Source organism: Monopterus albus, unplaced genomic scaffold, assembly GCF_001952655.1.
Source record: "Monopterus albus unplaced genomic scaffold, M_albus_1.0 scaffold234.1, whole genome shotgun sequence".
NCBI lineage: Eukaryota > Metazoa > Chordata > Actinopteri > Synbranchiformes > Synbranchidae > Monopterus > Monopterus albus.
In genome coordinates, this window is record NW_018128114.1 from 631,433 (window position 1) to 658,847 (window position 27,415).

Consider the following 27,415-nt stretch of genomic DNA (forward strand, 5'->3'; position numbering starts at 1 on the left):
GGTGCGGGGGTTGATGGCTGCCATGAAAATCTGCCACAGCGGGGAGCCGACCCCGCACAGAGTGGATCCACAGAACCTCTTTTTTTCTGGGGAAAGCATTTTAGATTCTACACTTCTCTGCTCATGAGGAAAACGTGGATAATTATCTGTAAAAGAAAGAGCACGAGGAAAAATGAAGGTTAAATAACATTCAATATGATCTTGATTAATGACGGCAGATTTAACAGCTCAGGAAACAACCAATTTACAATCTGTAATCTCTAATTCTAGAAGTGTGCTGTTTCCATCTGCAGTCTGACATGACCATGAACCTCTTACGATTCGAATAGTCTCCAACAGTTTCCCAAGTGTAAACGCTTTTACATGACGCATGTTTTAAATATTAGCAATTTAAGAATCTAACAAGAGCACTTGGAAAGCGCATGCACCTCTGCCAACGCACATTTGCTAATGCAAATGGGTTCCATGTGAAAACTGAGATGCAGAACAACATAAAAAGTGTCCCAAAAATCCTTGATCCGGATCTGATATGGATCATCTTTTAGGGATGTGCACCTCACCTGAATATTTCAGGGTTCTATGTTCATTAAATGGGGCTTAGTGTTAACTTTAAGTTGGCAACAGATCCAGAATCAGCGTCTGATCCAGATGAAATTTGGCCTGGTGTGTCAAATTTCAAATAAAAAATGATTTTGATAATTACTGAAATTGATATGAATTTTTTTTTATTGCTCAATATAAAAGATTTTTTGATGATTTTTTTCCTTTCTTTTTGTGACCTTGACCTTTGACCTTTTTCAACCTAAATCTAATCACTTCTAGGGTTGATCCCCACCGATGTCTGTACCAGTGTCTAACCAACACACACATACCAAAACCAAAAACATTACCTCCTCAGTGGACGTAACATCACTGACCCTCGTTCTCAAGGGTTAATGTCAGAATGATCTGTGAGTAATACCCCAGTGCTTCTTTAAATAGTACATTTAAAACATAGCTGGTAGAAAGAAGAAATAAAATAACACAAGTTGAGCACCACAACAATCAGCATTGTTATTTCCATGTCATCCAAAGATAGAGCTGTAATGTTTATCATGCCCAGTTGCATCATTTCATTCTCTTCCATCCTGCAGTATCTGCTGCTGTCTGCTTGTTTCAAGCTACTTTCTAAACAGGAGCTGGGAAACATCTTGACTGAGCATCACTACATCTGTCAAGAGTTGGACCCTGGAGGGCTGTATCTGCCAGCGACATTCCACCTCTGACAGGTGAGGAAGTGAGAGTGAGAGAACAGGAAGGAGGATGTGAGGGGGTAAAGGAGTAGTCCAAGGCAGCTGGAGACCACGTTATTGGACAAGATTCTTGTTGTGTGAATTAACAGAAATTGAATGGATAGAACCCATATACCTTTTCAAGTCCTCATTAATAAATGGTTATTAATGATATATGATATGGCTGATTAATAATGTTTGATAATGATATCAAGATTCTAGACTCTAGTTCTTGAATACTCAAGGGATAAATTCACATTTTGCATTCTTACAACAAAAGGTGGATTTACACAAATCACAAAAAAATCTTTTTTTACCCTTGGTGGAATCTGGCCACAGTTTTGGCTTTATATATGTATGTGTTTGTCGTTATTGCTGTTGTTTTTATTTGTGGTGCTAGAGGCACAAGGATGCATTAAAAAACTCAACAGCAACATTTCCTCTAAAGAAGAACTGTAATACACAGACTTTACTCTTCGCATCTTTCATCAGGACATATTCTCTACCAAAGGTAACAACTGGAGCAGTGAGTGGCAATCAAGAGTAGCTAGGACATTGTTTCTACAAAGACACATTGTCGAGTATGTGACATTATCCAAAGGTTGTTGTAACCAAACTATGAGCTTTAGGTGTCAAACATTCACAATAGATTATATGTTGACAATGATAGTAGTATTAATATCCATACATAAACGGTTAAGTCAAATGTGCTTTGAAACAAAACCAACAGTCTGCAGTACAGCCATGCTAGCAGCTCTGAGAGTCTGTAGTTTAGCTACAGTGGTTCTTTGAACTCAGTACTAACATTTGGATGCTAAAGTGCTCACAGTGGTAAAGCTAACATACCCGTTTGCCCTCTCAGCTTAGAGTGTTAACATGCTAACATTTGATAATTAGCACTAAACAAAAAGTACAGCTAAGGAGATTATGGGAATGTCATGAGTAATGACAATTCATCCTGTGGACCACAACCATCTGTAGCACATTTCATGGCAATTCATCCAGTAGTTGTCAAAACCTCAGAGCAAAACTAAAGGAACTGTGACAGAACACAAAAGTCATTTGGATACATGGTCTGGGCACCATGAATGTACAAAATTCTGAAACAGTTCATGTACAACACCAGTTCTGAAAAAGCTGAATTGTAAATAAATGAATAAAATTATTTGGAAATCCTTTTAAAACCCATATTTAATTGAAAATAGTACAAAGACAACACATCAAATGCTGAAACAGTTTTTTTTTAAATAAATTTGTTCATTTTAAATTTGACACCAGTAACACATTTCACAAAAGTTGGGACAAGGACATGTTTACCCCTGTGTTGCATCACTTCTTTTAACAACACTTGGCATTGTCTTGCTGAAACAAACAAGGCCTTCATTGAAAAAGACTTTGTCTGGATGTTGGCATATCTTGCTCTATATATTGTTCAACTTTAATGGTGCCTTCACAGATGTGCATGCCAGCACACTGCCACACAGTAACTCTGGGATGGTCTTTTTTTATACCTAATCATGATCATGATACTGATCTGTTCCCAATTAGCCTAATTATGTGCAAGGTGTTCCCCCAGGTGTTTTTTTTTTTTTTACTTTTCCAGTCTTTTGTTGTGCCTGCCCCACATTTCTGGAATGTTTTAATGGCATAAAATTCAGAATAGGTGTATCTAAACCAAAATATATTAATTTGAACATTATATATCTTATTTTTATACTGCTGCCAAATGAATTTGGGGTTATCAAAACATTTTGTTCTGTTTTTATTTACAATTTACACAGCATCCCAACATTTCTGGAAATGGGGCTGCAGTACTGTAGACTGAGATAGTTCATGTAGCAAGTGAAAACACTGACCTGCAGTTGGCACTGGACTAAAGAAAGGTCAGGGAATTATCAAAGTCATTATTACTTATCATCAAGGAACCTTGAATATCTGTAGCAAACGTTATGCTAATCCATCCAGTAGATGCTGTGATATTTCAGTCTGGACCAGAGGTGGACCAATCAAATGTAATGATAATGAAAGGGGTTTTAAAAAATAGATCGTTCAACAGACAGATTTCAAAAGACTAAAGTACTTTGTATACTTATCTCAAGGAATCACCAAAGTCAAGAGGTACATGTTTTGTACAACTGCTTTCTACAGTTCATGAAGGTTTGAAGATTGACAACATATACAATAGGTCTATACTGTAAGAACAACATTTCTATTCTTCACAGTTCTACAGCCAGGCCTCAAGATTTCCCTCACATCTGGACAAAGGAGGGAGGTGCCCTATTCTGGACATGGTGTAGGGCCATGGACAACGGGTGTGGAGAGAAAAGGGGCTTGCCAGGTGCATCCAAAAACATCTGGAACCTCTAACAGATGTACGAACCATAGCATCTGGAGAAGTGTTTCTGCTGATGGATCATTTTGTGGCAAAGGTCTTCCTTGACAACAGCACGCTTCAAGAGTGATGACAGATCAAGCTGTCAAACCATGAAAATAGTGAAGAGAACATGTGAGCTAGGTTAGAAAACAATTCTGAAACAAACTTCAACAATGCTTACAGCAATAATGCACTGGAATTCTGTTTTGGAGGGGGAAAAAATCCCTCAACCTCAGGTCAGAGAGCCTCCACTGGTGGAAAAATCAATGATGATTTCTACTCCACACAGTATTTCTACATCAGCCTGATTCCAGACCTCTGAATCATTGCACACATCTCTGATTTGTTCAGTGATGTAAAAAAGGTCTGGGGTTTTCCCTGGTTGGAAAAACAACCAACCCTATCGGAGGTTTCCCAGCGGGATTAAGAATCAGGAGTCACCTTGCTACATAGCTAGCCAGCCAGCCAGCTAGCTACAAAACTGTCCATAGAAATGGTACTGACCACATGCTGGTTGGTGTCAACTTAGAAAAAAGAACTGTGAAATCTGCATATTACTTCGATCAATAATCAAAATGTTAAATGTTCTTGCAACTGCTTCAAAAGCTTCTTCAGGAACTAAAAATAACGTTGGTGGGGTCCTCGTTACTGAGTAGTTGGGGCAGAACAACCCCACAGGGCACCATATCAGTTTATTCATGTTTTCTCCTGGCCTTAACATTTTGCCTTCTGCGGGGGCTACCATGACGGTTTAAAGATAATACCTAGTATTGTAGTATTGATTTAAACATGAAGGCTTTTCAGTCACTCATACATTTTGCCTAAAAAGATTACATCTTATTACTTTGCATTACAGACTGTTGAAACCACTATTAGATGCAAAATGACATTTTAGAAACAACCTTTTGTAAAACCAGATCCTCTGTCTGTTATCAGGGAAATGTAAACTCATTAAATTAGTTATGCAATTCTTTAAAAGAAAACAGCGTTGCTTGATTTTTACAGAATATTTACAAATAGAAGAATTGATAGCATATTAGTGTTTTGCCACTAATGTAAGATCAATAACTGAAACTGTGTCGTCCTATTCCATGTTAAAAAAAACACTGGTCAGAGTCGTACAGAGCATCTAGGGTCTATCTGACCAGCTGTGCCCCTGGGAAGTCACTTAATCGAGGACATGATGTTTAACATCCACTTTGTAATCACTTAAACAACTAGCAGATGATGATCACTTCAGTCCAGATTGACAGGTTGTTTGTGAAAATCCCTCTTGGGTCAACAGAAAGCAATGAAAAGCAATAAAATCAGTCTGGGACAAGATAAGGGCCAGATGGAGCAGCTGCTGAATGCTAACTGTCTTCACTTCTTCAGTGATTTAACCTTTCCGTCTGCACTCTGCTTGCTTTTTCACTTAGGGATGAGGAATCACTATTCCTACCCTAAAATTGACAGTCACCTCTGGGAAGCCATCACATGATTAATGACTTTGTAAAGCTACTGGAAGTTTGGAGAGAGGACACGTTCGGTGTTCACTCCAGATATGTTTACAAAATTCCTCAGTGTTTGTTTGGGAGGAGGGGTTAGGTGATGAGCAAAAAATGTGGCCCCAAGCCATCCAAGGTCCAAGGCAGCCAAGCATTGTCTCACTGGGAACAGTGAGTTGACAGTGATGAAGAATAGATGTTCCTCTAGGGAGATTAAGGAAGGGCAGATTATGGAAACCTCCTGTCTCTCAACGATGTGCCTATGCTCTTAACACAGATGGATGAAGAGTAGTATCAGGTATGTGTCAAGAGAACTGGAGAGATTCTAACATCTCAGACACAACATTTATGACACATTTTTACAGATTACAGTGCACAGTTAATTTTATAAGAAGCTGAGTTGACAGTCCTGCGGGTAGCAGGCCTTAGTGGATAAATCCACAAGCTTGACATTTATTGGTATGGAAGGAAATCCAAGTTTTAAAAATGTTTTACATGTCAATATGTTTATGGCATATTTATTTGAAAAAAATGACCATCACCATTCCCTTTGAAGCCGAAAACATCGCATGAACTTCCAGGTAGTATCAGGTGCAAATATTCCTTGAAAGAAGATACTCCTTGAGCTGAGCATCATGAAATATTTCCTCCACTTGTCGCCTTCCTGATAACCCAAACATCCACTTCTCTTTAAATACCTAAAATCTATCATTCGTGTCTTGGAGTATAATTTGAAATTTGATATGGGAATTACTGCTTAAAAATTAAAAAGAGCAGACTTGGTGGCCCTACTGTGGGTGCCCATGACCCATGAAATTAAATGTGGTGTGGCTTTAAGTTCTCCAGCAGTTGAGAACCTGTGGATATTTTTAAAACTTGTCACATTAGCCTGAGTCTGAAGGCCATAAAAACTAAGTGGCTCTTCAGTGGTTGCCACAGTGCTCTGTCACAGCAAGGCACACATCCAATTACCAGCTAAAACATATAAGCTTACATACAAGAAAGATTTTATAGGCGCTTCTGTTTGGATCATGGTATGATTATAAGTTTTAAGATGCTTGATTAAGTCCTTCTTTGATGTTTGGTGACAGATTTCAAGAGCTTTGTTTTCATCTGATTCAAACATTCTTTAATGGCAAGTTTTTTAAATAAATAAAAAAAGCAAACACCTTAAGGTACACAGGACAGAGGAGCTTCCCTCTGGAGAGCAGAGCTCAATTCTATTATTAGCTTGTATTTCTCAAGAGTTTTTGTTCCTAAATGTAACAACATGCTTTTGCTATATGTGACCAAGTAGCCTTTCCCTAAACCTACCCAAGTAGTTTTTGTGCAGCAATGAAACAATGACAGTCTCATAATTGTAATATCATGTTTATGAGTTTAAGATGACAGAATTCCAGTAGCTTGCTGCTAGCTAGTCATCATGTTTATGGCTGTTTCCATGATGACAAAGGTCCATAAAGCTTGGCAGTGTGACGTACATTGACATTAATGTTGGCAGAATTGCTGCAATTCTTCCTGTGACTGCAGGGATGATATTTAATGAGACGCCATCAGGGGGAAGGGACAAATGATCATTAGGGTCCTATAGGTTGGAGGACCTGTTGATGATTTGCCCCTACTCACGGTAAATGTCTGTTATGAAAAAATGTCGTCCCAAAGGCTCCGAACGGCCATAACTTTTTACAACCTCTGAAGTAAGAGTCAAATTCAAATGTTCATGCACAAGACCTCAGGATATTTTTAACAAATATTAGGGTCGGAATGAGGGAACATGTCACCTAGTGCAGCATTGTGTTTCTCTGATGTGTTTTTAATCATTTTTGAACAACAGTGGAGGCCTATGGCCCAGACGAGTAAGCTAATTCAGGACTAACAGACATTAACAGTGAGAACAATCAATTCATTGCTGGTTTTAGTCTCTGTATGGGGAGTGTGAACAGAGAAACAGACCAACCTTATCCTTCAAGTTATTTTCAGGGCAGAGTCAATCCCACAGCCCTTCTATTTATTTATCAGTTTTATTACCCTTACATATTGCATTGGAAAGGAAATTTCTCACTTTTTAATAAAGTTTTATATGGAGATCTGTATGATTCATTCTCAAAAATTAGGCAGCGCTACATGTAGCATCGGGATGTTCTGGGTTTAAGACCAGCATTCCTGAAATGAATTATTACATACATTACTACATATTATTACATATATATGATGTGTGACAAATCCAACCACTTCCAATGTAGCATACTGAGTGCCTTTTGTGGGCATTTTAGGCAAAATGATGCCTGATTTTAAGGCGGCACTTCTTTAGTGAATAATAGTTTTAATTTAACAACATCGTGATGATTTACTGTTTTTAAATAGAGATGTTCTTTTTGTATTTAATGACATATTTAAAAAAGTGACAAATTTATGTATTCCTGAATTCCCATAAAAGGGACATAAAAATGTTGTCTTTCTCCACGCATAGTGTCATATTTCTAAACGGAAGCAGATGGTGCTTGTAACCGGTGTAGCCGGGTACTCTACGTGACTTCTTCTTGCAGCAGTTCCAAAAAGAGGCTTATTATAGTTCATGTCATTTTATTTCTGATGAGATGACTTTGTTAAAAGTGCATGGTTACTTCTTGGTTGTGAGAGCGGTGTACAGTTGCCCTGACTGCTGATCACAACCTGAGAAGCAGTAGCGCTGCACATTAGTGAAGTAATCGGAGAACAGACACCTATCTGGATGACGCCATGTGAAATGAGTACTCTCATATCAAGGTTTTGATAGTCAACATTTTGCATGCATTCCCAAACGGTTCCTTTCCCCCCCATTTTTTATGATGGGTTAATCATTAGCAAACACAATTTGTTGCACAAAATGTAAAACAACAATAAACAAAAAAAGAATGCGACAAATGGTTTAAAAGGCTGCTGGCAAAAAAGTACTTGCTGACCTTTTGAACCGCGTGGTCACATGTTTTTAAAGATGGCCATCAGTTAATCCTCCCCAATTACTCTGATATGCCTCTTGGGTGCCAAAGGCAGCATGTATATTGTAGATTCTGTTACTGTAAGCATTAATAGATATAAGCAACACTGAGACGTTTAAAACCAGAGTGTATGCAGGAGTGAGGGGCAAAAAGCTGAGGGGCGATGAGTGCAAGAAGGGGTAAGGGTCCTCACCAGTATTTACTCATTCCCAGAGGCGCTTTGCAGTGTTAGGCCTGCAGCATGTAAAACGAGACGTGTGCTGTGGTTTGACCTTTCAGGATCCCAACTATAATATTATGATAACATGAGTGATCAGATTTCACTTCTCCCAGTGTCCATATAAAAAGGTGATGAGAGAAAATCTCATGGGACTATCACAGAACACAATACCTCTGTGTTGACAAAACTGAATTTCCTTCACTTATATCCCTTTTTGAGACACAACCAAATCATTACATCAGGTCTATCAAAAGTGATTAGGAAATTATATGAATGATTAAAATAATATATACTTTTGCCAGTCTCATCCTTTTTCATTGCTGGGTACAGCCTAGCTCAGTTTGTTTCCCCACAGGAAACCTCAAGCAACACTTAACACCAGAATGATGCCTTTAGGAAGTGACACCACTACAAGCTAGCACAGTGACAACAACTTGATCAACTTTGTGGTTGAAACTGCACTGCAAATCTTTGGTGCATTTAATGCAGGCAGGGATAATATACAACTATCTATCAAAACTATAGGCTGAGCAGCTGGCAGTAAATGAGGGAAAAGAATTATGGGTACTTGCTGGCACAGTGTACACCTCTGGTTTGGAGCTTGCCAATAACGATTTCAAATGAAGTTAGAGTCAGCTATCAGTCTGCAGTTTGAAAATGGCTGTTGTTAATCCAAAAAACGCTAAGTTTGGAAGGAATCAATCTGCAAAGCCAAAACATTCAATATATAATTCAAACAGTAGCAAATGGCTCAGGAGTTTTACTTTGGCTGTCAACTACATGTGGTTATCTTTGGCCAGCCATACCTGGTAAAAGGCATAAAATGTCTCATCACTACACAGTCTGCTCAGTTTTACTATGGAAAAATGTGTTGATTTGTATGTTGTGGTTGAACATCATTTGATTAGAATGTAAAAAAAATTAGGTAGTTGACACGGAGAATAATCAGCTGCATGAAAATGGCACAGCTGCCTCACCGATATTGCACTGTTGCGTGTTTTCATTGAGGTGTCCACTTGTTACAGCTCTAAAGGCCTCAGCAGAGCCTTAGCTTCCAGGTCTGTAGAAGGGATGTCAAACAGGTGCTGGAGAAATGGTCGTCCATGGATGCAGGTTCTCTTGTTCTCACCGAGCTGCTGTTCCATTTGCAAAACGGTCTCCTCCACATCTTCCCTGGATAGATTTGTAGGAAGCTGACGGGCAAGTCGTACTGCTTCGCCCTGTGAGGGAAAAGTCACAATTCAAATATTTAATAAAACAAAAACTAAATACTACAGCGATGTCATTCTCATTTTAATTCATAGCATCTCTCACTTGTAGATAGTTTGTGACTTTAAGTGGTCGACACTCTTGCAAGGTCCTGGCCTTCCTGCGAAGAACGGCAGTCAGGATCTCCCTGAGGTCCTCTACACCGAGGAAAGGCACGCAGTCTGCTATTGCTGTCACTTCCAGATGTCTCTCGGCTGATGTGAGACCTGGCCAAAACAAGCAGAAAACAAGGATTAATATACTCCAGATGCCACTACTATCTCCAGGAAAGAATAATAAATAAATAAAGTTGTTTAGGGGCGAAGCAATGACCAAGTCAAACAAGCGAGGGGCCAAATGGAGTGTTAAATGACTAATAGAAGCCCCAGCAGACTGGAAGGAAGTTGTCTTGTAGGGTGGAAGAATGATGGCTTCTCATTTCATGAGGAAATACTGCAAATCATGTACAATTTATATTTCTGATACATGAATTTGGATGCAAAATGAAGTCAAGAATTGAGAAAAAAAAACAAACAAAAAAGCCTGGAGATGCAGACAGTCGCAATATTCACAGAATATTTCAGTGCTGGTTGTTTTACCTTTGCAAGACTGTATTATTATGATTTATGCAGATCAACAACGGAGGGTAACAAATGTCCTTAATGAACAAGCAATTAACAGTACACATTTTCAACAATCCTAACAAAACCATTCAGCTGAGATTCTGTAATGAAACCATCTTATATACACTGCTACCTTTAGTCTCATGCACACCCACTGAGGTTCGCAGTGCCAAATGAAAATTCCTAGAATTTTTTTTAAAGGGCAACCATTCTCATCACCTGCACACTGGGGTACAAACCTACTGGGAGACCATGCTGTTGAGCACAGAGCCAATGTCACCTGAGGTGAACCATTCCAGCAACTAAAACAGCCAACACGCACAAGACACCGTGAGGACTTTGCAAGCGAACAGAGATGTCACCATAACAAAGAAGAGGCAAAAACAACTTAAGTTATTCAGTTTTACATTATAGCATTACTTGAATTTGACTAATTTGATCTTATTTATTAAACTACACCATATCTGAACAATCTGTCTATATGTATCAATATTAAAGCCCAAGTGTGGCCTCCCTCATAAAAGATGCAGTGAAGAAATATGATGAGAAAAGGAATTGTTTTATAACCAGAACTGTTTTTTGATCAGTTATGTGTTATACTACACTCTAATGACTCTGTTCCTTATCAGTTACCAGATTATTTGTTAATGCGACTCATTTTTGTGTGTTAATTGTTGAAATGCATGCTTAGCTCAAAGAAAACTTTACAAAAACTTTACTCCGTGTATGTGTGTGCAAATATGGGTGTTGTAGTCAATGTCCTTGTGCTGTATGACTAAGTTTTCATAATATTCACAACTAATCCGATACAGTTACTGGGGGCTGTGCATTTGACATCTCTAAGTGATTGTGAACTGTGACATTAATGGTGGACAATGGCTCCAGCATTTACTAAATAAAACAACATTCCATTCAACCTCTAAACAGCATGACTCAAAAAAGGGCCTTGTTTCCTGACTGACTGGGTTTGCTGTACTATGGTGCCTTTGTTTGGGGGCTGTTAGTGTCATATTGTTATTACATTGATAAGGATATGCAACATACCTGGCAGAAGAATCAGTTATACTGTGTTAGTCTGCCTCATACAACAACATAACAGGCCATGATTTTATTTAAAATGTACCTGGAATGAGTTTGATTTTAAACCCATTCGCTACAAGTCTGGGATCAGAGAAGAAGACCTGTCCATTTGGTTCAGGACTATGTTTGTCCATGTTGCACAAGGCCTCTGTATACTCAGCACCCCCTAAACGTCTACAAAAGACAGAGAAAGAGATATTAAACATTAATACTGTCAAACATTTAAATATATATGTAAAGAAATTGGATGAAAGTCCAGTGTTCCATAAAGAAAGCAACTGCCACAGTTATCATTTTGAGGTTGAAGACTGAGTGGTACATTACCCATCTGTTAACTGTATAGGGTTCTGCAGACTCACTGCTGGAAGTATATTATTCTCTAGAAGTCTCTTAAACAGCATGGCTTCCTTCACTCGATATGGGTTCAATAACATAAGCCTCTGACCACATAAAATAACCCAGGCACTCTGAGAGGCCAGTCGGTTTACAAGACGGAGGTCACTTGGCACTACACTGCTCTGGGATGAGAGGCGCTGAAGCTGAAGCCGAAGAGCAACCATGCTACAGGGGAGGAGCTTTGAGGGCTTAGGTATGGGGTTCGTCTTCTTTTGGGCTTGCACAGAGAAGAGTTCGTCCAGCAGCTGCTGGTTGGATGGTGGGGCCTTGCGTTTCTGGCCCTGCCCATGGCTCCTTGGGGTGCTCACACATGGCTCTCTGGGGCCTTCAGCAGAGACCACCTTGGTCCTTTGTTCGTGTTTTTCCAAGTGTTTTTTTGCCTTCTCCTCATACCTGCAGAGTTCAACCAAATCTTTTAGTGTAATCACAGTAAAGACAACCCTAGCCATTATTAAATCTTTTCCAAGCTAGCACCTCAGGATACACTGATGTGTGATTTTAAAATATTCTTTTGCAAACAGAAGTGAACTAAGCAACTGCTGTTGTTGTTACGGTAGCTTAAATGTGACGACACATGGGCCAATCATGGGCGACAGCCCTCCGCACGCCTGTCCCTCCCCCCTCGTGTTCATGGAACTTGATTTTAATACTACCCCCTGAGGGATGCTGAAATGTAGCTCTCGGAACGCACCTCCAAAGCAGGCGGAGGGCATTGGAAACAAATGCAGAATCTGTGACAAGTGCCACACAGCTAATCACGTTTCGGTGGATTTCCACTATATGGTGAAGCATAACTCCAGCATTACATGTGTGTTTTAGCTATTTCCTCTGTGTCGTATAACTGATAAGCTGCCATCTGTTGTTGTCTACTTGGAGCATATCACAGTATGTTCTAAAATAAGAATCTGGATACTGAAACGTCTTGTTTCCAATGTACATTCAGAGAAGGTGTTAGGAATTTGATATAAATAGGGCGCTTTCCTCAGCAAACTGCCAACTCATGTTTCCATATTGCTTCATTTGCACATTAGGGCTTACACACTGGCAACCCATTATCCAAAAAATTTGTTTCTTGTCTAAAATTTGTGTGAGTACAATTCCTAGAAGTGGTGTGCCACTTAGCAGTGGAGGTGAAAGGAGCCACATCTTATTTCATATTTAAGACAGCAGTGAAGCGAGTCAGGATTCTAAATGGATGCCTTTTTCCATACACTCTTCCATACCTTGTGTCAGGCCCCAAAAACTGACACACATTCTGCAGTCACTTTCAATTGGTATGCCGTAATTTACCAGAATGGGGCTGAGGTGCTTTCAGAGAAGTATAATTGTGTTTTCACAATGCCAGCTAAATAGCTCAGAGGATACAGATCAGTTTGTACGTACTTTTACTGATGTGTCCGTTTGAATCCGGACCACTTTAGACACCACTAAAGATTCCATGACAAGATTTTTCTGTTCCTATTTCATAAGTGGCTTTGATACAATCAGTCAACTAAAATTGCACATGGCCTGTGCATTGTGTTGTGCTTTCTGACCTGCTAACAGGACCATTTTATATTTTTTTTGTGTGTGCTTAGATCTCAGAGTTGAGTCAGAAGCAAACACATATCTTAAGCCAGGAGAATGACTGAAAATAACTCCATCCCTGTCTTACCTTCATTAAATCCTTTTACTCTGAGGGGAGCAAGGGTCAGGCACAAACTCTCATTACTTCCATCGGTTCTGAGCCAAATCTGTTCTTGACAAGCCAACTATGTGTCACTTCTCACACAACTTAAGTAAATCTAGGTGAGATTTTTAAATGGACAAACAGACTTGTGTGAGCCTGGAAATGTGACATTTAGATGTTCAATTTATGTTATGACCTCCAATTAAAAATTAGTAAATAATACCAGTTCATATCAGCTTTTAGTAAATCATTATATCCAGTTGTAGTGTCATTATTCTAATTATGGTAAATAAAACTATTTTAAAGGACTTACTATTGAATACATAAACAAGTCAAACAAGATGTAAATTCTCTTAATAAATGACATGCTGTGGAATTAGAGGACATTTTATCATTAGTGAAACCTGTGCAAAATGTTGTCCAACTAACTGCTTATTACAGTACAGTTGTCTGGAAATTAGGAACACAGATCATATCAACACAATTTCCAGACTAAGCTATTCACATACAAACGACAGGTCAAACTTTCCTCATCTCTGCCTTGCAAATAACAAGAAATGGAAACAACTGCTTGGAAAGGCGAAGGTCTGGAAACTCACTTCTTACGATCTTCCTCCCTCAGATTTTTCCACCTCTCGTGAACAGTGATACTAATATCCTGCAGGCTGGCTGTGGGTTTTTCCTTAAGCACTTCAGCTCTGGCCTTCTTCTCAAAGAGGGCAGCAGGAGACAGTGGTGCCCTCAGGGCATGGTTGCTGATCAAATCATAAGCTGTCAGAGTAGCCTGCTTCTCTGTTATGGCATTGAGCAGCTTTTTGTTTGAACTGCTCTGACTCTTGACCTCAGCGGAGTCAGAATGATTGTGGTTTGAGGGTTGATGGATTTTGATGGGCTGCAGGGGTTCTCCTGATAATGGGTCGATCAGAGCCGTCCCCCGGCTCCAGTCCTCAGCTGCTAACTGGTCTTTGCTTGTGTCGGCAACTGATGTTGCATCGTCCTTACATCTCTTTGGGGATTTGCTGGCTGAATCGGTTTCTGTTGCCCGAGTGCAGCTCGGAGCCATTTCATCATCATAAAGAGAAAAGTTAGACTCAAGTTGGACTGGGATCTGGTTGACAATCCAGTCCTCTGCTACAGAAGAAGAAGAGCTGCTGTTTGACATCTGGCGGCCCAGTGAAGCATTGGTGCTTATTGCCGTTGACAGGGCTGTGGCATGGTGTTTAGGCGCATCTTTAAGGAAATTATCACTGTGATTGGCGAGACTCTCATCCCTTTCCACACTTTGCTCGCTGACCACTTGTGAAGCATCAGTCTGCAAAGGACTAGATGGCGTGGCATATGTCTCATGGCCAAGCTCCTTCTCAGCTGGGGGGTCAGTACAGCCATAGAGTGAAACAAGCAATGACTCTACTGCAGTGAGCACAGCCTCCTAAATGTCAAACAGATGGCAGATGGTACGCAGAGTTTAATTTCCAGTCTCATCTTTTAGGCTACCACATACACTACATATTCAACTGATCTGAACTAAGCTTGAATTTCACAGCTACCTTGTTATGGAGAAGAATCTGGGTCTTGTCCGGTGTCAGGTTCACATCAATTGAGGAGGGTGAAACTGTGATTTTAAGCATGAGAATGGGAAAACGATTTCTGCTTGAGTCATCCGGATACTGAGCAATGTAGTGTTGACGCAACAACTGATGATCAATCCCCCAGTTGTACCAGGACAGTATGTGCAAGGAAATAAAAAAGAAAAGAAGAAGGTGTTGAATACAAAGTGTTCACTGTATAAAGTCTGCTGTACTGATTGATCCAAAATGATTCTACCTTCATGATATCTTTATGGTGGACAGGCCGGTTGTTGACAAATAGAAATGTTTTTTCAGAACTAGATGAGCTTGTAGAGGAGTAATCTGCTCCGGGCTTTGGTAAAAAGCCATCTAAAAAAAGCTTAATCAAACAAAAATATACAGTTAAATAAAATGACAATATTAAAAATCCAGCACAAGATAAGAACAAAGTGGATCTTATACAGTACATCGAATGTTCAAAAATGAGTCAAAAGCTGTGTCCCACTGCTAATTAGAAAAAAAAACTGTAAGACAATTTTATATTATGTAATTACAGTTGTAATAAGGACTCAATTTGGCTGGAATGTTTCTGCAAACATTTTAAAAATGACATGCTCAGCAGCTGGCTGGTGCAACAAACTGTGTAACTATAGTTTGAAATGTGAACTTTACATAAACTCTACCACCATTACATGTTCACTCCAGTCCACTGACAGCACAGCTGCACAGCTGGAAGTGTACTGTTAATTCTGGTAGTGGCCAAACAGATGGGCAGGACTGGGTCACAGTGCATCATACATACACTGCCACAGTATAATAAAGGGTGAGTTGTAAAGCTGCATTTCCACGTTTACGCTAGTCATTTTACCACTCCCCTCTCTACATTTTGGAACTAGAATAACTGCTTGGCTGTTGTACGTCTCCACCAGCCAGTCAAATTCACAGGTATGGAACAGAAGTGAAGTCACTGACCTTGACATTGGACCACCAAAATTTAATATGACTGAGTCCAAGCGGACACTTGTGCTAATTTTAAAGAAATTCCCTCAAGATGCTCCTGACATTGCATTCACAAGAATCAGACAGACGGAGAGACAACCCCAAAACATAATGCCTCCTGCCACAGCTATCACCAGAGGCATAAAAACCAAACAAAAAAATAAAACAGACGGTTACCTTCTCCATGTATCTACCTAGAGGCAGAAAGTTACCACTCGACAGTATTTTAATTACAATCAGCGCGGCAAAGATTAGCTAACAAAGATCACCCGCTCTTCATCAAGAAAGAACTCAAAAGAAAAGGGCAAAAGAAAGAGTTGGCCAGCCACCAACTGACCAAATTTGCTGGCTTGGGACCAAGCATTCCTGGTGAGGTTATTAGCTCACAGTCTAGTATAGCGTGCATGCTCTCCTTTGCTCTGCAAACAATTATCCATCTTAACCAGGTGTAAAATGTAGCGCTGACAGTTAAAATTAGACTTTTCTAAAACAAATAAATGGTCTTATACTTGTATAGCGCCTTTCTATCCTTTACAGCACACTCAAAGCGCTTTCACACTATTTGGCCATTCACCCAGTCGCACCCCCAGACACTCACACATTCACACACCGGTGACATCACCAGGAGCAACTGGGGGTTCAGTGTCTTGCTCAAGGACACTTCGACATGTTGACTGGACAAGCCGGGAATCGAACCGCTAATCCTCCGGTTAGGAAACGACCCGCTCTACCTCCTGAGCCACAGCCGCCCCCAAATACGTAACGGAGTCATCACCATCGTGCAAGTCAACTTATTTTAAACTTGTTTTCACGTTTCCTTTTAGCACCAGTGTCACACAATGTCAAGCAGTGACTTTTAGAACATCCCTGAAACAAGAAAAATGTAATTAGTTCCACCACATCACGAAAATTGATTTGAATTTTGACTGAAAATGAGTCTGAAAGAGAGATATCACTTTAGAATAATGTCTCCATAATGAAGAACAACGTACCATGGGAGCTACAGTTAAGTCAGCAATGAGTGCATGAGGTGGGAGGGGTAACGTGCAGCTCTGTGCCAGCTCAGCTGTGCTATGTGCCACCGACACTCATCCATCAGAGTGCAATGCACTGAATACAGTCTCCTCACACTCAGTGCATCATTTGTTACAATGTTCAAAGGTGACTTGGTCCATATAAAACAGTCAAATAATAGATGATCAAATCCCAAACCTGTAAACATGAGCGCTACATACCATGATATAACACAGCTTTTACATACCTGTATTTCTACTAGAAAAAAAAAGAACATAAATTCATCTCTTCTTTAAACCTCACAGTATTTTGTTTGTCTTACAGAATTGCCCACTTTTCTCTCATGTCTGCATTTTCCCCTGAACCAACCTCTGGTTGCTCCTGGTGATGGTGGCAAGGGAGCAGGTTGGCAGCAACACTTGGCCCCAGTGTAGCGAGGAGGGCACTTCTATGATCGGCCACCTTGGCCTTCTGCCAAACCACCACCTGGAACAATATGTCAAGTCCACATCAGGCCAATCGCATTGTAGTAACACCTGTCAAGGTATTAAGTGGACCACCAGGTCCACAGGTACATCTGTCTGCCTCAGTCTGTGTCAGTCTGTGTCACACTGTGAGGCAGGCTGGGAACATGAAAGATGTTAAGCAGTTATAGCAGAAGTAAAAATGTATATATATTTAAATTAACCATGACAAGCCCTGTGTTTCTAAAGGCATTATTTCAACTTTAAGCCTAAGATGCTACATCCACTTATTGACTGTTTCTGTGATTTTAGTTAAGTAGTCAATTAATGATGCAAATCAAACATTTAATTACAACTTTGATCACTGAACATAAAATGCCAAGGTACATTTAAGAAAATGCTAACTTAAGTCATATTTCCTAATAATTTCTACAAATAAAAATAAATGACAAAGTTAAAAACACCTCCAAACAAACTAATAAATAAATAAATAAATAAATAAATGAATGGCACACATGACTCTTGTGATAGTGTGTGTGTCATTTTTAATACAAAATAAGTCGGCACACATGACTCTTGTGACAGTGTGTGTCATTTTTAATACAAAATAAGTCGGGTCTGTAGTTAGTGTGTACCAGCGAATAAATCGCCTTGGTGTTCATTCCTAAAAGCATGCACCCTGTCTCAGCTGAGGGCATGTCTCAGCTATTAAATACACAACCTGGCACAAGTAAACGGATCGCTCCTGAAAACACTTAAAGAAGCTGTGAAACATGACACAAGCCAAATGGCAGAGTTAAAGGTAAAGGATAGGGGGCAACTGAGTTCTGATTGCGCAAAATGGATTTACAACTCTCCTGACAACCTCTACGTTGTCTATAATTTCTAAGAAATTGATACGCTGGTCGTGTGGCTTCTATGTAACCCACACCACCTATATACCTCTGTGCACAAACTGTCGTAGCCTAAAACTGAATCTAGGAACAAGAGCACAGCTGCGTTCAGCAACATAGTCAGGCATTATAATCAGCCAAACCAGAGTTCATAGTCAGCTGTACTTGTGTCTGGAGCACCTGAGAGTTAGTGTGCACTTAGTTGTAGTAGGAAATCGTATAACAGATGGAAATGTCTAACTACTAAATAATTACACACCGATACAAACCAAAATACAAAAACTGGCTTGTTTTTTTGTGGGCACCAAAGGTATGTAACCCTGTACAACCCAAGAGGGCAGGTGATAAAAAGTAATCAAATACATACTTAAAACCAAAAGTCACACCTGAATGTCATTACAGTACGTTGGTTAAATATCAGTAAAGATTTACATACGTCACAAATACAACAGCTGAAGCAATAAACTGACTAATTGTTCAATTTGATAATTAATCATGTAAAACTACCTAACATTTGGAGGGTATTAATATTTCGATCAATTCAGCTTGAATCACATTATAGAAGCTACTGCAAATGTTTTTATAATTAGTTAAAAAGTCTGATGGATATCTACTGTATGTAACTGATTACTAACATTTAGAGCAGCGCTCCAGATGTTAACATCTTCTTTTCATCCAAAAACAACTCTTTTAATATACAGACTAACTATTCCTTAGAATCACATCCACACCAATTAAAAGAGTCCAGTGACTCAGAGTTACACCTTTATATCTACTGGCACACACTACACGGATGTGGTTTTTACATCTTTTTTCAAATTGAATGAGTTAAGATTTTCTCCAGCCTGGCCAGCACAGACTCACAAACCTGGCCATGTTCAGCTTTTACCTGGGACTTTACAAATGTGGAGTCCATGTGTTTTTAAAGCGGCACAAATTAAATGAATATTTTATAGTTCCCATCACATGTAAAGATTTCGTGGTTCACTGACAAACATTTGTACTGACAAAAAAGGACAATTTGTTCAAGAGGATGCTGCTTCTGAAGAAGCAAACACCAAACTCTACCATCAAAGAAAGCTGTGCCACCCTGTAACTGTAAGCTGAGGAGGCGGAGAAGAAGCATCAACATGCTGAGGACCAAAAATGACGGAATCACACATTAACAGGAGTTTTTTTCCCTTTAACATGTAAATGAATATCCTCTGTGGGCACTAATCTTACAAAGCAAGTGCTCGGTGCTTTGGATGTGCAACACATCACTGATGTCGCAGACATAACACCATACAATAAATTGGACATACTGGCAGAAACTAAAGAGGTTAATGATCCAATGATGTTGGCACATTCATTTGAAGACTAATGAGGACACCTGGCGGTTGCTGTGTGTGTAGGAATACATGTTGTATGAACAGGGATTTAGATCACTTATATGCATGACAGATTATATAGATGAGTGCATGCATGCATGCATATAATGTACTGTATATATAATCTGGAGAGCTAGTGCAGAAGGCACAGGTCAGATGAACAGCACAGAGGTACAATAGTATTACTATATTTAATAAGAAACAACTTTGCATTCATGGTAGCATCAGCTGATACAACCTTTGTCCTCACTTGGTTAAATCTGAAAAGTGAGGAGAAGTTACTGACCTTATTGTGAACAAGCATGAGTCTCAAGTCAGGTTTTATAATGGCATATGCCATCAGCAGGTCCTGTACTTTCTTCAGTTCCTCCTTGCACTTCTTGGTAGTGGAGTAGTACTGCCTTCTCACTGGAAGATTCTTGAAAAGCTTTAGTACACTCACTGTTGTTCCTAGAAAACACAAGAGAAAAAGGTGTGCCACATCTTTTGGTAGAAAATTTACTTTTCCTACAAGATATTTTCATAACAATCAATATGGAAGAGGTGCACTTATACTATCTGTGTTTTCAAAAGATGAAAGTAGAAACTGTATAAGATCAGCAAATGAACTTGATTGTGTCAAGCCCAATGACCTATACTTTGAGGGTGAATACCTGTCTGTGTGTGTTACAAACACCTGCATTTTGGGGGTGCAAAGATAAACCAAAATGAATCGGAAAATAAGTCAGATTTACAGCTGAATTGGTTGAAAGCCAGAGATTCGAGTCAAATGTGTTTATGGTCCAAAATCACTACTGAACCTCATAAACGTTCATGACCTCTGTCTGCTAGCATCACATTCACAATGTCTTTACCTCAGACTTTTGTAAACATTTATATTATATAAAAGCAGTCCTACATTTTGTTGGTCACTACATGCGTGGTGCCTGGTGCCTTACCTTGGCCTAAATGAGACGGCTTCTGAGAGACAATCTTCCCTGTGAAGTTCAGTGCATACTGTGTGCTGATGTCATCCTCCTCTGTCTTTGTGGTGACAGCCACCTAAAGGGGAACAGCACAAAACTTCATCCCAGGTTTTAGAATGCAATAAGCCAGGGTGTACATTTGATTTCAAATATATAGTGACAAGACAAAGATTCAACATATCTGTAAGATTAGAAATTTATGCATGAATGACATGAAAGGTTTTCTTTTTCATGAGCTTTGTTATTAGTTCAGTACAAGTATATAATTTATACATCAATGTGTATAAGCTCTGTTAATTATGGTACATTATCCTTTTTTCCTTCTGATCTGCCCATACTAGCTATAGATGCTGAAACGTTTTTACCTCGGCCACAGCACAGATGGACCCCAGCGCTTCTCCTCTGAAACCATATGTTTCCAGATGTTCCAGGTCCTCATGGCTACAGATCTTTGAAGTAAAATGTCTCACAGCCATCACAGGGGTATCTGCAGCTTTGATTCCATAGCCGTTGTCACGTACCTCTATCCGATCCAAACCATAGTTCTCCTACAACGACAAAACGTAATAGATTCTGTAGAATGTCAATGCAGCAGAAGGGGGAATCAAAAACTACATTCACATTACCTGCTGAAGTGACCCAAATCCAATTCCCCCCCGCAAATGACTCAAATCTAATCTTTTCACAGATGTGTGAACAAACCAAATCAGAGATTTTTGAGAATCTGGGATACTTGCATACAATAAATGGTCCTTGATCCGATTCATATTTGATCTCTAAACATAAATTCATGTGTTTTTTTTGTGTTGCTCAACTTTTCTCTGCCAATCATAATGGCTGTGCTGGGGGCAGACTAACACACGTCAGGACTTAATGTGGCTCAGGAGGTAGGGTAGGTCATCTCGAAGCCCAAATGTTGGAGGTTCAGTTCCCTGCTTCTCCAGTCCACATGTAGAAGTGTCCTTGTGTTTGGGGGGTGTGAATGGGCAAATAGTGTGTGTTGAGTGTGTTGCAATGCATATAAAAGTGCTATATAAGTCCACTACCATTTTAGTGTCTCACTCCTCTGTGAATATCACGTCATCATCATTCAATGTCAGCTCTTATTCCAAAATGTGTGATTTAGACACTGTACCAGTTTAACGTCAATGCTTGAAGCTCCAGCATCCATGGAGTTTTCCATCAGTTCTTTGACAACATTCACCACTGAGGTAATGACCTGGGAGCTGGACAGCAGCCGCACAGTGTCTGGTGGCAGCTGCTTCATGACGCCACGTGTCTGTTGAAGAAAAGTTTGGTTTGAATTTGGTACTGCTGTTGTTGACTCATAACAACTGCATGGCATGAGGTGGAGCAAGGCATGAAAAATGCTTTTTGTGAGGTCACTCTATAAAACTATTACATAAAGCAGAACTTCAATTTAGAAAATAATAATACAGTGGAAGGAAAATGTATTCTAAGTCACACACACACACACACACATTGCATTGTTACGAAAAAGCAATTTAACACTGCAAGAGGTTGTTGTTGTTGTTGTTGCTGTTGTTGTCACCGTTTTGATATGGGTTCAAAAGTGTCTCTGTGCCCAGTGGTACATGTTAAACCCATTTCACCGGACTGTCATGGCAGGGGATGAAAACAGAGGCATGGACAGGAATATAAGCATGAGACGTCAACAAAATGCACATACAGTAGGTACAAATGAACTGGCAGTACAGAATGCAGGTCAACTCACAGAAATAACATGACATTTTCAACCAAGAGCTTCCAGTTTAACAGATCGATTAGGCATTTCTAAGTGAAATTAACTTAGTAGGAGTAACGTTGAATTAGTCTCCATACAGGTACACACAAAGACGTCACTGTATAAGACAAGAACACTGCGTTACCTTATATTAACTGCTAGACATATCACTCAAGTTATACCATTTCATACAAGAGAAAATTTTGTGATAAATAAATTTGCGTTAATAAAACAGAGAGACATGTCAGTGAACACCTTAACGTTCATTAAATTTGTTAAAAGACATTTTACCGCACCTTGACTTCTAACGTTAGCTAACTTCTCTGCGACTCATATGAGCCACTTAGACGCTTTGGCTTACAATTAAAAGCCCAATTTTACAAACTGGATATTAAAGTCACCGCCAGCTGAATAACTAAGAACTGAATACTGACTTAGAAACGTTCTCCTGACCACAGACTGTGGACAACAGTCTGCCTTAACTCCGATTGACTCTTTAGAAACAACCAACGCGGGCTACACGGCGGAAACGACCAATGTCCCGCCCCTTCCCTTACACGTTCATTGGTTAGAAGTGATATTAGGGCGGGTTCAGGAAGAAGTCGAGAAAATTCTACCGTGAGTTAAAACTATCAGGTTAGGTAGCTTTACTCTTAAATCAGAAAAAACACCCAACATGTTAACCATAAAAGTAAAAACGTAATCTAAACCTTAATATAACTACCTGCTTCATAGAACTTGTTGTGGGAGGGGCTAAGCCTAACAAAGAATTAGACATTCAATACCTCCATATCAACTTCCGGTCGGCTCAGTTTATGACGTGTGGTCTGGGCTTGGAACCGTATTCCTCCAGAAGGGGATAAACAATTTCTCTCCTTAGCGCTTTGGTTGTACAAATATCGCCACTGTTCGCTACCACCTGTAAGTTTGCAACGCTGTATTTTGGGTTACACATTTGATCACATATGCTCCCGTCACTTAATGTATCTTAGTTACACAATGACGCTGATCGACCTGGTTTTAATAGCGGTGGATTGGGTCAGGCTATGTACTGGAAACGAAAACATGTTTAACGGGTCGTCTCTTGTTTACACGCCTCCTCAGAAAACCATGTTATTACGAAATAGCTTATATTACGTCCCCAAGTTTGTTTTCAAATACTTGTTTACATAATGCTAGTTATTTTAACTGTCATGTTTAAAAGTGCTGTTTGCGGTAGCCATGAACACTAACCAGCAAATAGTCTAATCCAGTGACAGTGGTTTTAGCACCAACCGCATAAAATAGCATCCGATGATTCTTTGCATTATTAGTCATTTTGTCGTTGCAGATACTTAATTACTACAAATTTACATTCTTGTTATCATATCATATATGTCTTTTACAACATGTATGAACTTGTCCATGAATCACTATGGACAAAAATGAGTACATGTATCTCAAATGTAGTTGGTAGTTTCATGTTACACTACATGATAGAAGGCAGTCATCTGGCTCAACTTGTATTAAACTAGCTTAGTAGTCTTCAGATTGCACCATCTCATTTACACTAGTACATACAGTAATACAAGTTAGCTGAAAGGTGGCATATACATCAGGCCTGCTTGGTTCAAATGTGAAATTCAGGTCATCATCGCCTTGAACGACTGCAACCTAAGCTTCTACTAGTCTGGCAGCTGAAAGTGTGCCAAAGGGCAAGGTTCAGTGGATTTGCTAAGGTGTCTTTTTGCTATTAGAGTTGGTGGGGTGAGGGGGGGGGGGGGTCATTGTGCTAGAGGGGTACTTTGGAAGCATCATAAAAAAAACACCCAAGCTGAAAAAGTAAGTTATCCAAATAATGGTAACTGCTTACAGTGAATTGGAAAGAGGAAAATGTTACCTATAAATGTTACACAAAGGTAGTTTTATACTTTTATTGATAGTTTTTTCCCCTGTCCACAGACCAGAATGAATGTGGGTGTGGCACACAGTGAGGTGAACCCAAACACTCGGGTGATGAACAGTCGAGGGATCTGGTTGACCTATGCACTTGGTGTTGGAATTCTTCACATTGTACTCTTGAGCATACCCTTCTTCAGTGTGCCAGTGGTGTGGACTCTAACTAATGTCATACACAACTTTGTAAGTCACATTCTCATCATGTCACTGTTGCTTTCCAAGCCAAACCAGCAAAGGCTGCTAAGAATCGTGCAGTTGCTCTCCATTGCCTGTTTTGACTTAAGGGTGTTTTCGATAAAAATTCCGAATAACAAAAAGGCAGATGTAGATTTCAGGCATATCTTGCATGCATGTTTAGACTATAGTCTGTTATCTTCTGCCTGTCTGTGCTTGTGTATGCTTAAGATATGGTCTATTTTGAGTAGGCAGTCTTTGTGGCAGGCAGATGCATGAGCCATTATTTCTTCACTCCACATAAGGTCTGTAAACAAAACCGATGTTGCATTGTTACATATCGAGCCTCAAATAAAGAAACAAAGTCTGTGTATGACATAATTCATTAGTGCAAGCTTGAAGTGGTTTACAAAGATGGTGAATCACAACCAATATGGAAGGCTATTAACGGTACCAACTAAGGTCAACTATAGCACATTGTTTTCCACACAATACAACCATAGTGTGCCGATTGTGCCTTGGCTATGTCAGCATTTTAGTTTTACCACTTTTCCCTCTGTAAATGTTAATTTTGAAATAGAAGCATGCAAATAGAAAGGAGTGCCATTTCCATGATAGTTTTCAATAAACATGCATCATCTTATTAAACTTTTTTGGCTCTTGAATTCATCAAGTGCACAAAGCAGGAGCTGTGTTGTTACTGGATTTTTCTAAATCTAATATTGTTGTGCTGCAACATTATGCAATTCAGACACAAACTCCAACGGCAAAGTTGGTGGTTTTTAAACTCTAAATTGTCAGAGGACACATAGTCACAGACAAAATACTTAAACCAAATGGTCCAAAATTAAATTAGTTGTGACAAAATGCTCCAACTATAACCTCATTTTGAAGAAGAAAACACAAAGACCACTGCATGTAATCAGTCTGCCGGGGTCTTGTACTTTCCACAGTTAATTACTGCACTGTTGATGAAGTGTTTGTCTCTACAGGGAATGTATGTCTTTATGCATGCAGTGAAAGGAACTCCTTTTGAGACCCCTGACCAAGGAAAAGCCAGACTTCTTACCCACTGGGAACAGCTCGACTACGGTGTGCAGTTCACTTCATCTAGAAAGTTCTTCACCATCTCTCCAATCATTCTGTATGTATTAAACAAGATTCTGTCTTTAAACCAAAGGATAATTTAAACATTAAAATAACATTCAGTAGTTTTATCAACACTAGGTCTTTCACACCGACTAGAAAAGAATTTCATCCTCAAGTCTAAAGATGATGTTTTGGAATAGACGTGGAAACTGAAATTCTGCAGTTCATACAATCCCTGGACAGGGAAATCTTCACACTTTTGTTGTTTGTTTGTATATTAATCTACCTGTTCTGCTCTACAGATACTTCCTGGCAAGTTTCTACACAAAGTATGACACAGCACACTTTGTCATTAACACTGCCTCACTCTTGAGTGTCCTGATCCCAAAGCTGCCACAACTACATGGAGTGAGAATTTTTGGCATTAACAAGTATTAAGTTTTTCTAAATTTTGTGCTTCGTAACAACAAGTCAATTCCTGTGTAGTGTACTGCCGATGTGTGTACTAAATCATACAGTGTGTAAACGCGACTGTCATCATTGAGATAACAGGTTTAGGAAGAAATGTTAAAAGAAAAACAAGTAGGTTTGTAGATGACGGGATGCCATATGCATTACTAACTTGTGAATATTTAATTGTCTTTTTGGTTAGCCTAGGCCTGGGCTGGCCCAGGCATCAGTGAGGCTTTTTTTGTCCTCAATATACATGGTAACAAATTGTATGTACAAGTTTGTTTCTAGCCACAAAAAACGCCCCAGTTGTTTACTTTCTAAGGGTAGGAGCCTGTGGCTTGCTGTTTATTAGTACACTCATTTTGTGATGGGTGTCCCATGTGTTCATGCTGAGTGAACAGTGGAATCATAATTATTTGCAAGGGTTCATTGGTATGTGAATCATTTCTAATTTGTAATTCAATGAAAATGGGGTAGTGTTTTTCATTGTACAGTTTTGTGAATGTTACGTTCTGTATGTTTAAAAAAGGTCCTGTATGTAGAAGTGAGACAAACAATTGTCAGGCTTAGTGTTTACCAAGAGAGGCCTAAAGTGTCTTTGTGATAAAATTACAATTAACTAGCTGCTCTCTGTAGATTGACTTTCTATCAACAAGGCAGTTAGATTTGCTTTGTTTGCCTGTAGCTCATAGTACACTTGATAGTTCTTGTTCTTAATCTTATTAAAATGATTGTTCCATCTCTCACTGGTGTGTATTACATGGTTCTTAATGAAAATGTAATGAGCCCTTGCCTAAAAGGCAAACTAAAATAATTCAGAGGTGTCTCTTTTTGTTGTCCCCAGCTACATACACGGGAGGGTCAGAATATTAGGAACAACTCTAAATATATTGTAGTCCAGTACAACACCAGCTTTAACTATGATCTCGACGCATTAACTTGATACATTCTGAGCTTCATAAACAGATGTTAAGGTGGAAGTGTTGCATTGAAGTGCATACAATTGTACAGGTGTATTTAATAAAGTGGCCAGTGAATGTACCTGGAGTATTACAAGACGTTACGAGGGTCTAATACATATAAGCTTGAAAACAATCATTGGTCCTTAACTATGTTTTAAAATGCCTTCATTTGTGTAAAACGCAGTTTGAATACAAACCTGACATCTCTTGCCAGGTGATGCATAGTGTGTCCATAAAAATATGACACACTCGATGTGTAAAAATCCCACCTAAAATCATAACTGAGCCAGCTGAGGTGGCTCGGGCATCTGTTTCGGATGCCTCCTGGGCGCCTTCCTAAGGAGGTGTTCCAGGCATGTCCCACCAGGAGGAGGCCCCGGGGAAGACCCAGGACACGCTGGAGGGACTATGTCTCTCGGCTGGCCTGGGAATGCCT

At 39.6% G+C, this 27,415-nt stretch overlaps 2 protein-coding genes across 3 annotated transcripts; one reads left to right on the forward strand and one right to left on the reverse strand.

Moving 5' to 3' along the window:
* Positions 1–2,549: 2,549 nt before the first annotated feature.
* pms1 (PMS1 homolog 1, mismatch repair system component) lies at positions 2,550–22,903 on the reverse strand. 2 transcript variants are annotated; one of them, XM_020620177.1, is made up of 13 exons: positions 22,660–22,903; positions 21,755–21,898; positions 20,985–21,167; positions 20,593–20,695; positions 19,941–20,104; positions 17,297–17,413; positions 15,171–15,293; positions 14,894–15,040; positions 13,946–14,775; positions 11,606–12,070; positions 11,325–11,455; positions 9,645–9,805; positions 2,550–9,550 (listed from the first exon to the last, which is right to left on the reverse strand). In XM_020620177.1, exons 2-13 carry the CDS (start codon positions 21,884–21,886, stop codon positions 9,350–9,352), a joined length of 2,757 nt encoding a protein of 918 aa, XP_020475833.1. In that variant the 5' UTR covers positions 21,887–21,898; positions 22,660–22,903; the 3' UTR covers positions 2,550–9,349. The 2 variants fall into 2 exon arrangements, with proteins under 2 accessions (XP_020475833.1, XP_020475834.1); XM_020620178.1 differs by having other exon boundaries at positions 22,798–22,902.
* A 251-nt stretch (positions 22,904–23,154) lies between these two features.
* ormdl1 (ORMDL sphingolipid biosynthesis regulator 1) lies at positions 23,155–26,763 on the forward strand. Its single transcript, XM_020620172.1, has 4 exons — positions 23,155–23,284; positions 24,305–24,484; positions 25,468–25,619; positions 25,867–26,763. Exons 2-4 carry the CDS (start codon positions 24,311–24,313, stop codon positions 26,000–26,002), a joined length of 462 nt encoding a protein of 153 aa, XP_020475828.1. The 5' UTR covers positions 23,155–23,284; positions 24,305–24,310; the 3' UTR covers positions 26,003–26,763.
* The last annotated feature ends 652 nt before the right edge of the window (positions 26,764–27,415 follow it).

What these genes read in the sequence shown, in the direction of transcription:
- ormdl1 (XM_020620172.1), top strand. Translation starts at nt 24,311, where the DNA reads ATGAATGTGGGTGTGGCACACAGTGAGGTGAACCCAAACACTCGGGTG. An exon ending in CTAATGTCATACACAACTTT is followed by an intron (nt 24,485 to 25,467) that starts GTAAGTCACATT and finishes TTGTCTCTACAG; the next exon opens with GGAATGTATGTCTTTATGCA. An exon ending in ACCATCTCTCCAATCATTCT is followed by an intron (nt 25,620 to 25,866) that starts GTATGTATTAAA and finishes TCTGCTCTACAG; the next exon opens with ATACTTCCTGGCAAGTTTCT.
- pms1 (XM_020620177.1), bottom strand. Translation starts at nt 21,886, where the DNA reads ATGAAGCAGCTGCCACCAGACACTGTGCGGCTGCTGTCCAGCTCCCAG. An exon ending in CAAGCATTGACGTTAAACTG is followed by an intron (nt 21,168 to 21,754) that starts GTACAGTGTCTA and finishes TTGTCGTTGTAG; the next exon opens with GAGAACTATGGTTTGGATCG. An exon ending in AAGTCACAAACTATCTACAA is followed by an intron (nt 9,551 to 9,644) that starts GTGAGAGATGCT and finishes TTTCCCTCACAG; the next exon opens with GGCGAAGCAGTACGACTTGC.